Below are 12,897 nucleotides of genomic sequence, written 5' to 3'. Positions count from 1 at the left end.
CCGAGAGTAAGAGTAATTTATTAGCGTGAAAGGAAGGGGTTGCTTATAACCACACCCCGAGGAATATCGAGTACTCTGCGGTGAGTGTATGACGTCCCTAGAGTAAAAGTAATTTATTAGCGTGAAAGGAAGGTGTTGCTTATAACCCCGCCCCGAGGAATATCTAGTACTCTGGGGTGAGTGTATGACGTCCCGAGAGTAAAAGTAATTTATTAGCGTGAAAGGAAGGGGTTGCTTATAACCTCACCCCGAGGAATATCGCGTACTCTGCGGTGAGTGTATGACGTCCCTAGAGTAAAAGTAATTTATTAGCGTGAAAGGAAGGGGTTGCTTATAACCCCGCCTTGAGGAATATCGAGTACTCTGGGGTGAGTGTATGACGTCCCGAGGGTACAAGTAATTTATTAGCGTGAAAAGATGGTGTTGCTTATGTAAGCCCGCCCCCGTCTTAGCGATAAGTTAAATTGTAAAATAAGAACAAAATGGGTAAACGAGGAAAAGAGACAGGGATTGTGCTTTGAAGGGGCACCGCCCAGATGGGAACGACATGACACATCTGGCAAATGTAGCTTGGAAATGGTTACCCAGGTAGACAGTTAGGTAAGAACGGGGGACATCGTAAATTGGGAATACTCAACCCTGTGCAAGACCGCCGTCTTTGCCGGCTCAGCCGCGGCGTGAGAACTCCTCCGACTTTTGAATTTTCTTTCCACCCCTACTCCGGAAGAGACCCGGTATAAAAGGGATCATCGAAAATCAGGGAAAATCAAAAGTCAGTCAAGATACAAGACTCACCCCAGTCAAAGACCCAGCCGAGACTCACCCCAGGCAGTTAAGACCAAGGACCGGGAGAGAAGCAGCCACACTCCGTCTGGGATTCAACAAGAGGACTCAGCCAGCCAGAGCCAGCGAGGACCAGCCGTTGCGACCAATCGAGCCAAGTCAGAGGTCGAGAGAAGAGATGCTGTGGACACTGATCGTGGCNGCTAATGTTGATTATTTATCTTTTTCTCAATTTAATACTCAAGGATGATCAATAACTGTGTTGGAAGTCAAATATGTTAACTGAAGATTTTTAAAGTTTTACCTAGTTATCTAATTAAATTGATTTAAACAAACCAAATGTAGAAATTTAAGATAACATAAGAATTAAAAAACAATACTTTTTAAGTAGGAATTTCAAATTTAAAAAAATGTTAGCTTAAGCATCAAAATTTTCTATAAGAAAACGTTAATTTAATACTCTCCACTTGAATATTTTAGCTTAATCTTGTTCGATTGAGAAAAAATTGTTGCGTATAGAACCGAAACTTGCTAAATCTTTCTAATCACAAAATTAAGTTTTGATTCCCTCAGTGGACAGGATTTGCAGATTTCCTGCCTGTTTGTCTAGGGGTCCATGGTAAACACAGAGCCCATTAAGCACATCAACCTATTCAAGGCATGACTTAGATTCAACACTTTGCCTAATGCATCAGTTCAAGTCTAAATGCTTTCATGCATATAAATACGGAAAATCGACCGGATTACCCTCACTCACTTATTAATAGCGTCGACGCGGTCTCGAAGTTGTACAACGCCCGACCACTAAACAAAGGCGACGGTCAACATCGCCGAATTACTTTTTGCTCATTTGAATGATTAAATACGAATACGTATTGAAACAGGGATCGAGGGCCATCCCGTTGTTTGCAATCTCCCTGCGAGATTCTAATCTAAATCCACATCCATTACAGATGCAAAGCGAGTAGAAAATATGTTGTTCTTTCCGGGATTAAACGTGGTTCCCCTTGTTTTAACAATTCTAAAACCAAGGAGATTTTCAATTAAAGCCTCTTTGACTACACATGAAATTTCACTTGATATTGTAGACTCAATAAAAATATTTATTTGAGAAATCTAATTCCAATAATAATAATAGTTTCTTTTCAATTAATTAAGGTTTTGTTTGAGATAAAAAAGTCAGCGTCACGAGCGGGATTCGAACCCACGACCCTCGCTAGATACGCTGCTGCACTACCACTTGAGCTATCGTGACTTCGATCCACTCGGACACTCCCATCTCAACCCCAACTTTTGAATTTTCCCTCCTTTTTGCCATTTTTCAAATGTGTAATCTATTTGATTCTCGGCGATAAATGAAGATCGTGGGTTCGAATCCCGCTCTAGACGCTTGCTTTTTTTGAGGCTGATTCTATTCTGCCTTTCTACCCGATGTTGTACAGTGTTTGTCTGTAGTAGGGGCCATAACTGAGGTTTTTTAAAGATTATCTTTCCTCCTTTCTTGTCCTAGCTTGAGACGAGAAACTTCGGAGTTCCGGAATATTACTATTGAATTAAAATTGGGAAGGCGAAAAGCATGTAAATATTTTACAGTAGAATTAATAAAAACAGAACTTTTTTGTGGCCGGCTAGTTATCATAACTATTCTTTTAGATTGACATAATTTGGAATTTTCCATTTTCGATAGAACCTTTTGGACATCCATTATTTAGAAATCGTGAGATGCGACCTTGTGAGATGAAGGTTTAGAAAAACATTTGATTTATCGTGCCCACGTTTCGATCTTTATTAAGATCATCTTCAGGGCCGGGGAGTTTTTGTCTCTCAGTTTATGTATATATATATATATGTCTTATGACACTTAGCGGCTCATCCATTTTTAACAACACTTAGTAGGTACTTCTTTGCAATCGTATATATAACGCTACAATTAATCTTTTAAAAATATTTTTGGTTCATTTTGATCAGCTTGAGTTACCNCCACTTGAGCTATCGTGACTTGGATCCACTCGGACACTAACTTCCCATCTCAACCCCACCTTTTGAATTTTCCCTCCTTTTTGCCATTTTTCAAATCTATTTGATTCTCGGCGACAAATGAAGATCGTGGGTTCGAATCCCGCTTGTCACGCTGACGTCTTATCTCACTAAAACATTACTTAAAAATTAATTAATTGAAAAAAATTTATTTGCTCAATCGCACCACGAAACCTAATAGATGTAATAATATAATAATAATAATAATAATTACAGTTTATCGATCTGAAGAAGTTAAATTATAAATAGAAAGATCATATAAAAAAAGACAAAATTTGAGATTTCCTCAAAGGATGAAACCTGCGGTTTTGTCGTTTTCTATCATTTTGGTCCGCCTCCCCTCGCTGGTTAGATCTGTGAGACAACATTATCTCCCTTCAGCAGTGGGTTTGCGGGATGTTCAGGGTTGTTTTTCCATATCCCTCGGGAATAGGAAAAAGTGTGTAGCTTTGTCCATTACCGTCTTTGAAGGATTAAACCTTGATTTTTTGTTTATTCCTGTCGGTCATTGTGATCTTTTGTTCGTTTTATTTTGATGGACTGCTTGTTTTTTTTCCAGACTGTTGGTTTGTATCAACATGTAGAACATTTCTTGATTTTTAAACATTTTTCAGAATTTTGTACATCATGGATAATTTTGATCTTGTGGTGTATTGTGGTTTATGGCATTTTTCTGCGAGGTGTGTTTCATTTGTTAAATTTTTCCCTTGCTCCTAAATTATAAATCTCATATATCCTTTTTATCTGTCTATTAATTTTCAGCCAGTTTTTTCAACGCTTAGACATTGATATCGTCCAATTTATTTTTAGTATGAAATATCTGTGATTTTTTTTTTGTGTGTGTTGTGTTTGTTTATTTCTTCGTTATGGATTTGCGTCGACATTTTCTGATCGTGAATATTTCGAAAATTTTAAGAATTAATATATTAATAGATTTTAATTTGTAGTATTATCCGAAGTAATTATTTTAATTCATTCATTATTTTTTATGGAATGTATGGTTGAGTTGAAAAATTAATTCCACGAGGAGGACTTGAACCCACGACAAAGGGAAGAGGGAAATGCAAAAAACGTACGTTGAGATGATTAGTCGCGAGGACAAAAGTCACCAAGTTTTCTATATCAATGAAATTTCTTCCCTAATGAGGAAAGTGCAAATCTCTCCTTTCATCTTTGTACTCGTCAATTAATTTTCAGCCCGCCTTGTCAACGTTTATTCTGAGACCAATATGTTTTTCCGCAGGCACGGTACTAAAGAGGTAAGAAGCTTAAAGGCGTCTGGGAGATGAAAACAGCGAGAGTTGGTAGACCAATCGAAAACGACCAAACTAAAAAACCAACCTACAAGAAAGCTATATTTAAAAATAATTCTATATCAATATCTCAGTAGTTTAGAATATAATTAAAAATATCGTTCTAGTGTTTAGAGCATTGGAGTGTAGATCCAAAGATCGTAGGTTCGAATCTCACACATGACATAATTTTTTTATTTCGAAAAACGATGTATAATTAATTCAAATATATAATAAAAATAGATATTGTATGTATTATTAAAATAATCACGTCGTGTCAAATGTAATAAATCAAGTAATTGCCTTTAAGCCAACTAAGCCAAAATGATGGAAAATAAATAAAGAAATACCATTTCATCCTAGGCTTTTGGATTTAAGGATAAAGCTGGAACTCTTTCTCTTTCCAGGGGATTTGAATATCCCCTAAGGCCATTTATCGAAAAGTGTAGGTTGGATGTACTGGTTTCAGCGGAACAAATCACAAATCAGCATCGACAAAAGCTGAACTTTCTATTTACTCGCCTGTTTCCCTTCATTCCTCTTTATTTACACTTTTCTATCAGTTAGATTATTATATTCGAAAAAGGGTTTTATTTGACTTTGATCCCGACACGAGATTCAGTTTAAAGGGAGTCCACTTTTGAGAAACCAAAAGTTAATATACCAAAAAAGTATTTATTTAACTTTTAGCAAAGACAGTTCTTTTGTTTTTAGCGTTTCATTTCCTAATATTGAATATAAGCAAAATCAACACTTGAAATTGATTTCTCCAACTTCTCGAGCTGTTTGTATGAATTGTTGCTCTCTCAGGTTTCTGAGTAGGTCGTACTATTGTTTAGGAGGTTCCAGGACCATCGCTTCAGTCGCCTTACTGGGTTGTAAGGGTGGGTAATGGTGCATTAGCTAATCGGTTAGGATGTGAGGATAGTTTTTCGTGTAATGCTGGGAATTAGTTGATTTAGGGATTTTAACGAAGGCTATTTTGAGGGCATTGTGAAGACAACCAAGGACCAGTATTCTTTGTATCTTGGAAAGTTTAGCGGTGCCCCACAGTTCTAATCAGTCCATGCAGTTTTACAACTGCCTTTTAGATAGTTATTTTGTGTTTTGTTGAAACGTTAGGCATGCCAGTAGTTTGTAGGCTAATTCGAAACGTTTGGTTAATTTCTGCCGTTTTAGTCATACTTTCAAGGTTGAGTCTTGATGGGACCCAAGTAGCGGACGCAGTCACTTTTTTGGAAGGGGATGGATTGTCGTATCGGGATCAGAGTATAGCACAGTTTGTCATGGTGGTGGGGGTGAAGTGAGGATTTCGCGTTGTAGAAGAAGTTAAGGATCGGTCCGAGTACGCTTCCCTGAGATACTCCCGCTCCCACATGACAATAGTTAAACAACTCTGAAAAATCGTTCGGTTAGGTAAGAACAAAGGATTGGAAAGAGTGTACGGTCGTGGAACAAATATTAAAAAAAAAAAAAAAAAAAAAAACATATAAATATGAAAAGAAAAAGAAGTTACTTACATAAATAGTTGAAAAATTGTAAAAAGGAAGAATATAACAAGATACAAAAACAAAAAAATTCAGAAATTGAGAGACGCGGTCTGGTGTGATGTACGTTTCAGAAAAACATTTTCTTTATCGGGCCAACGTTTCGATCTTTATTGAGAACATCTTCAGGGCTCAAAGTGTTTGTCTTCTGTGTAATTGGGCCATTCTTGCGTGTCGTGTTGAGAGTGCCAGTGAGATATTGCTGTTTTATGCTTATATACGTAGGATTTTGAAGAGGTTGGGAAGGAAGTCGGTATAGAAAAGACATTTTTGTATAAGGGAAAAAAACGTTGGTAATGGTTCGGCCAGGATTTTTTTCCTCTTCGTCGGCTCTTTTGACCTCAAAGATGCCGACGCCTTATACAAAAACGTCTTTTCTATACCGACTTCCCTCCCCACCCCTTCAAAACCAAACATATATAAACATAAAACAGCAATATCTCACTGGCACTCTCAACACGACACGCAAGAATGGCACAATTACACAGAGGACTTTGATGAGTAGAAATACTTTGATTGAATATAAAATTATATATATATATTTTTTTTTTAAATTGTATAAATTCACTTTTTTCCACATCCTACATTATTTGTTAAATTAAAACCATGTTTGTAAATCCCAGGCTGAAGATGATCTCAATAAAGATCGAAACGTTGACACGATAAAGAAAATGTTTATCTGAAACCTACATCACACCAGACCGCATCTCACGATTTCTGAATAATTATCGATTAACGGTCACTAATTACCACACATAAAATAAAAACTTTAATTTATGTTAAATAACGCACTTCGTAGATTATCGCAAATAAAAAATTATCTTTCTAGTTCTAAAAAACTTCTGTAAAATGAATACGCATTTTTTCTATTAAAGAATTTTACCTGTCAAGTAGTTCAAAAATGATGAGAAAAAATTCAGTTGAAATAATTTATTGGCGATCAAGGGGAATATTTACTACACATTTAGTTAAATAATATTTAATAAAAAAATGTGGTGTATTTATTATAGGAGGAGTAGAAAATTTATAAATTCTAGAAGGGAGGAACACTCGATATCCTTTTCAATAAATTTGAATTCATTTTGAATGAACATCAGGCTTTGCCTAGCTAGGTACATTATAGAAAATACCAACAAAATAATAAACAATATAGATATAAATCAACAAGAATTCCGTTTCAAACGTTTGGATGTTTCAGAGTCCATGATCAGTCAAGGCATGCGCAGTCATAAATCACGGATTATTTGGCAACTGTTTCGTGACTGTAAAACAAACCTATTGTTCGAATGCGTGACGAAGGAACTGAGTGTTTTTTCTTTCTTTCAAATTATTCCTAATTTTTTTACATAAATTCTCTTGTGTCAGATGCTTTTCTGATTCTTCACTTCACTGAATCCGTGTTTAATTTTTTAAACCGTGTCTTTTTGTATCAGTCTCTGAAGATGGCGAAAGCTATCAAGGACTATAACATAATTGGAAATCACTGGTTTGTGAAGAAGTCAAAAAATTCAAATAAAGAAATATTAAAGACGTCAGAGATGAAGAACAGTATATTGTTGATTTTATTTGTATTAATTTAAATGTGTGGTGATTAGTGACCGTTAATCGATATTTATTTAGAAATCGTGAGATGCGTTCTGGTGTGATGTAGGTTTCAAAAAAACATTTTTTTATCGTGCCAACGTTTCGATCTTTACTGAGATCATCTTCAGGGCGGGGATTTACAAACATTGTTTACCTATTACAATTACATTTTGGATGTGGAAAAGTGAATTTATACAATGCAAAATATATTTTATATATTCAATCAAAGTATTTACATACAGAACAAAACAAATATTAACATAATTTCTTAGAAATGGTTTATATCAACCGAGATAAACACAGCATCAATTACAGAACAGATATATGTAAACTCAGTCGCCTTCAAAATCCAACGTATATAAACACAAAATCTCACTGGCACTCTCGACATGACACGCAAGAATGGCACAATTACACAGAAGACAAACACTTTGAGTGAGTAGAAATACTTTGATTGAATATAAAAAATATATTTTTTTGCATTGTATAAATTCACTTTTTTCCACATTCTACATGTATTTGTTAAATTTAAACAACGTTTGTAAATCCCAGGCCTTGAAGATGATCTCAATACAGATTGAAACGTTGGCACCATAAAGAAAATGTTTTTCTGAAGCCTACATCAAACCAGACCGCATCTCACGATTTCTAAATAAATATTAATTTAAATTCTGAAATGAGTATAGTTTAATAGACTAAGGATCTATATACCTTTGGATAACAAAACATTTTGATACATTCATATTTGTGAAATTATCAACATAAATTGTTAATAAAATATCATAGTTAGAAATTGTAAATTATTTATATGTTATTTATATAGCAAAAAGGCCATTGAAAAATGGCAAAAAGGAGGGAACATTAAAAAAAGGTGCAGTTGAGATGGGAGGTTAGTGCCCGAGGGGATTGAAGTCACGATAGCTCAAGTGGTAAAGTAGCAGCGTATCAAGCCGAAGGTCGTGGGTTCGAATCCCGCTCGTGACACTGACTTTTTTATCTCAATTTAAAACCTTAATTAATTGAATGATATTAATTGGTCAAGCGTACCACGAAAAATAGTGAAGTTATTTCTATGCTAAATCGCTTTTTGTCTTACTGAAAAATAAAAGATCCTTTAACGCTTTCAATTTTCTCAGGAAAATCTCCCGACGCGATAACAAAGGCTGTAACTCCAAATTTAAATTAGAATATTCAATTTACTCTCCCGAAAAGCAGCGCCACGTCGAAATGTTGTATAAGATCTGGAAAACATTTTTGCTAAGGCACGGGAATTAAGTCGAAACCGGAGTTTCCTCCTCGAGTTGTATTCCCCCGCCGGAAATAAAACTTAGAAAGGGTATCCTTGCGGTTAATTTCGCAATCTCGCCTATGCAAATGCAAAAAAGAGGAGCGAGGGAGTTATTCATAATTTAAAATTGTTTGAGAAAGGAAAAATGAGATTGTTCGGCCGACATACCAATTCTCCGTTGATGTACCAGGTGAGGGTAGCCGGCGGTTTTGACCTCCCCGACGTGCAATTTACCCTGACGATGTCTCCAGCCTGGTATCGCGGCTTTCCGCCGTATATCTTCGGACCTTCCTCGGGCAAAGCTAAAACAATAAACAAGTTAGTAAAATGAAACCACATCATCAAGTTCAATCCCATGTTTCCTAATTTAAGAATCATTATTTCAAAAAGAAGAATAAATATTTAACAATTTTAACTCAGTTATATTTGTATAATTTATATACAGTAAAATTAATTTTCCTATTGGGATATGTAACAATGTTTATTAGCTAACCAAGCCAAATGACTGACTCTAGTCGTTACGCTTATATAATAAAATCAAAATGTCACACAGTTTTTGATGAATATATCACCTTCATCTATGCCAAGGATCAATGAATCAAAAATTAATATCCAGCCCGGAGGACCAAAATTGTAGAGGAGAACAGTTGTTCATTGATTGTTTCAGTATTTCTCAACTTCTTCCGGTCTCAAACTTTGCATGTTCTTTCTAACAAATTGTATAAATTTTGGAACCTTAATTTTAAAATCAAATACCTACAACCATTTAGTATTAACTCTTAAAAAAAAGAAAAAAAAACTCCTAGTAACGAACGACGAACCCAACAGCATATAAATTCCATGGATGACGAGACTGAGCGTTTCTCACTGAAGATGGCACAAAGCCGAAACGCGTTGGAATAAATTAACCACCCGCGAGTGTAGAAGGGTCCAACTGCTAACCCCTCTGGTTAAAAACATGAATAAGTTATATTTTTAAAAATTTAGTAAAGTGTCTATAGTACTCTCTCCAGCAAGTTTATGCCTCCGAGTAAGATGGAAATTATTTAAGCAGGAATCCTTGGCAGAGATAAAGGGGAGAAATTCCTGAATATCCTGTAAAACAGCAAATTCCAAATGAAAAAAAAATTCCGGTTCATAACATGAATTATATTAGATTTAAGAAGGTTAGAAAAGGTACAATTGACTTAGCCCCAGCATTTTTGGTCTTCTGGGCAGGATGGAAATTATTTATTCAGGAATCCTTTGCAACGTTAAAAGGGAGAATTTCCTGAAAATCCCGTAAATAGCAAATTTAAAATGAATAAAAAAATTCCGGTTCAACACGTGAATTATGTTACATTTAAAAAGGTTAGAAAAGGTACAATTGACTTAGCCCCAGCATTTTTTTGGTCCTCTGGGCCGGATGGAAATTATTTATTCAGGAATCCTTGACAAAGTAAAAGGGGAGAATTTCCTGAAAATCCCGTAAATAGCAAATTTAAAATGAATAAAAAAATTCCGGTTCAACACGTGAATTATGTTACATTTAAAAAGGTTAGGAAAGGTACAATTGACTTAGCCCCAGCAATTTTTGGTCCTCCGGGCCGGATGGAAATTATGCATTCTGGAATCCTTGGCAGAGATAAAAATGAGAATTTCCTGAAAATCCCGTAAAACAGCAAATTTAAAACGAATAAAAAAATCCGGTTCAACACGTGAATTATGTTACATTTAAAAACGTTAGAAAAGATTAAATTGACAGCCCCAGCATTTTTTGGTCCTCCGGGCCGGATGGAAATTATTTATTCACGAATCCTTGGCAGAGATAAAGTGGAGAATTTCTTGAAAATTCCGTAAAATAAAAAAATTCCGGTTCAACACATGAATTATGTTGTACTTAAAAATGTTAGAAAAGGGTCAGTAAACCTAGGCCCTGCCTTTTTTGGTCCTCCGGGCCGGATGGAAATTAATCATTCAAGGATCCTTTGCAGTGATGGAGGTGATTCCTGGAAAGCACGTCGAAGGAACAAAGTGAGTCCTATCTGGTTCATCCTTGAATCTTAATTTAATATAACCAAACATGTTTAAAGTAGTCACTTCAAAATGATAACAAATTATAACAAAACTTAATCCTTGTAGTGGATAATCTCTGAATAAATGTTTCAATTGATAGATCATGTTTTTGCCCATATATCAAAGAGCTTCAACTTGTTTATACAATCTGGTTTAAAATTTACTTAGTGATTCGTAAGTTTATTTTAGTTATTAATTTTATTTTTATTTGTAATAAAAATAGGATGATTTTTTTCTTCTGTTTTGCTTTGCCAATGGAAGAATATAATTCTGATTTTTTGTTTGATTGAGGCGAGAGGGGGTCCTGTAATTAAATACGTTTGCGTCTAATCACATTTCATCATATCAAATTTCAGTGTTGACTCGAATTGATTTGGTTTGAATTGATAATGTTGACACTTGATGTTTTAAAATTGCATTTCTTCCTGCTCGATTCAGCCTAGTATGTCAAAATCCTTTCGCAATTAATAAAAAATCCAATTATCCGAATTGTCAGACTTTGGTATTATCAATGATATGAACGTCAATCCAATTTAAAAAAAGGATAGTTCATTTATGGCTGGCTGTAAATATGTATATACATGTATATGGACAGTAAATAAATAATTTTGATTAAAAAAAAACCTTGGTTGGGTTTTTGTACTCCAGTATCCCTACATTTATGTTGTAAGATTTTATATATTATTTATTTATTTAAGTCGAGAGAAAAAGTATTATTACTGGTACTCTTGTTTCTTACTTTTAAATATGTATATGTATACATGTATATGGACAGTAAATAAATAATATTGATTTGAAAAAATTTTTGACTGGAGATTGTAAAAAGGCTTGAACGTACTGGAGCTATTTTCAAGTTGGTCGCACCTACAAAGAGTCTCAAAGTTTCTAAGATTCTAAGAAGTATCCTTAAATTTCACGTTAGATCTAATCTCGACCGTCTGAAATGAAATAATTATAATGAATTGGATGAAATATGTCGGTACTCACATTGCCTTCCTCACAGTTGATGAGAGCGGCTGGCAAAAGCAAATAATTATTCGTACGAATCGTTTTTATCGAAATTGTTTGGGAAAAATATTTGTTACAAAATGATGCCGGTCCGATGTAGATTTTCTTATGTAGATTTTCTTATCCAGAAAATGACGAGGGCATCAGCAATGATATTTGATCCTACAAAGAGGAAACCCCCCTCGCTTCATTTCACGGTTGCTGTTTGTGCAGATTTGATAGATTCGATATCCCTAACCCAAGGATAGGAATAAAAGAGCATACATGATTTGTCATTAATAATGTCAAAGGAGATTGGAAGATCACATTTCCCGTAATCAGACGAAATCGGACGACAAAAAAACAGTACACATTTAGCTTTGACGGTCGAAAGTATTAATTGCGCAATATTTTTGAACTTTTCGGCCGTGGAATAGAACGGACGATTATAAATCAGCAGCGGGAATTCCTTTACATCTTAAGTCAAACTTATGTAGAGCCATATTTCAAAGGGCCTTTATTCATAAAAGCGTTCCTATAACGGAACCCCTTCATCTAGTAAAAAGTCAATAACAATGAAGACTAAATTTTAAAAAAAGTTCGTACATTTCTCAACTTTCTGGTTTATTTCTATACAATGCCCATCTATTTCTGAATTAAATAAAGTCTCTTAATGTTCATAGGTGTATAGAATAATAAATGCAGGAAATAGTAAATAGGGCAAATTGGATGATGGAAAACCCATTTGAATTCTGTCCCTAGAAAAAACCAAGATTACATCCATTAAATTGAATTATTAGGCCAGAAAAAATATATACTTTATGCGTGGTGATTAGTGACCGTTAGTCGATGATTATTCGGAAATGGTGAGGTGCGGTCGGTTTCAGAAACACATTTTCTTTATCGTGCCATGGTTTCGATCTTTATTGAGATCATCCTCAGGGCCTGGGATTTACAAACATTGTTTAAATTGAACAAATGTAGGATGTGGAAAAAACTGAATTTCTACAATGCAAAAATTATTTTTTTATAAAATTCACAATTTTTCGTGGCCCGCTTGACGAATTAATATCTTTCAATTATTTAAGGTTTTAAGTTGAGATAAAAAGTCAATGGCACGAGCGGGATTCAAACCCACGACCTTCGGCTTGATACACCGCTGCTCTACCACTTGAGCTATCGTGACTTCGATCCGCTCGGACACTAACTTTCCATCTCAACCGCACCTTTTGAATTTTCCCTCCTTTTTGCCATTTTTCAAACGTCGTGTAATCTATTCGAATCTCGGCGTCAAATGAAATCGCCACGGAGAGCTTTAGTGAAG

The 12,897-nt window shown here is 35.1% G+C and overlaps 1 protein-coding gene across 1 annotated transcript in view; it reads right to left on the bottom strand.

Annotated features, from left to right (window-relative positions):
- The window catches only part of LOC106670093, a 295,520-nt gene that overhangs the window by 3,988 nt on the left and 278,635 nt on the right, over window positions 1-12,897 (bottom strand). Inside the window, exon 4 of the mRNA XM_014400108.2 lies at window positions 8,700-8,833. Coding sequence (XP_014255594.1) covers window positions 8,700-8,833 — 134 coding nt within the window. The remainder of the gene's footprint in view (window positions 1-8,699; window positions 8,834-12,897) is intronic.

The sequence above is a fragment of the Cimex lectularius genome, unplaced genomic scaffold, assembly GCF_000648675.2.
Source record: "Cimex lectularius strain Harlan isolate CLEC.00 unplaced genomic scaffold, Clec_2.1 scaffold49, whole genome shotgun sequence".
In the NCBI taxonomy this organism is placed as follows: Eukaryota; Metazoa; Arthropoda; class Insecta; order Hemiptera; family Cimicidae; genus Cimex; species Cimex lectularius.
Note: the sequence above shows the minus strand (reverse complement) of the source record. Positions and strands in the feature narration are given on the sequence as shown.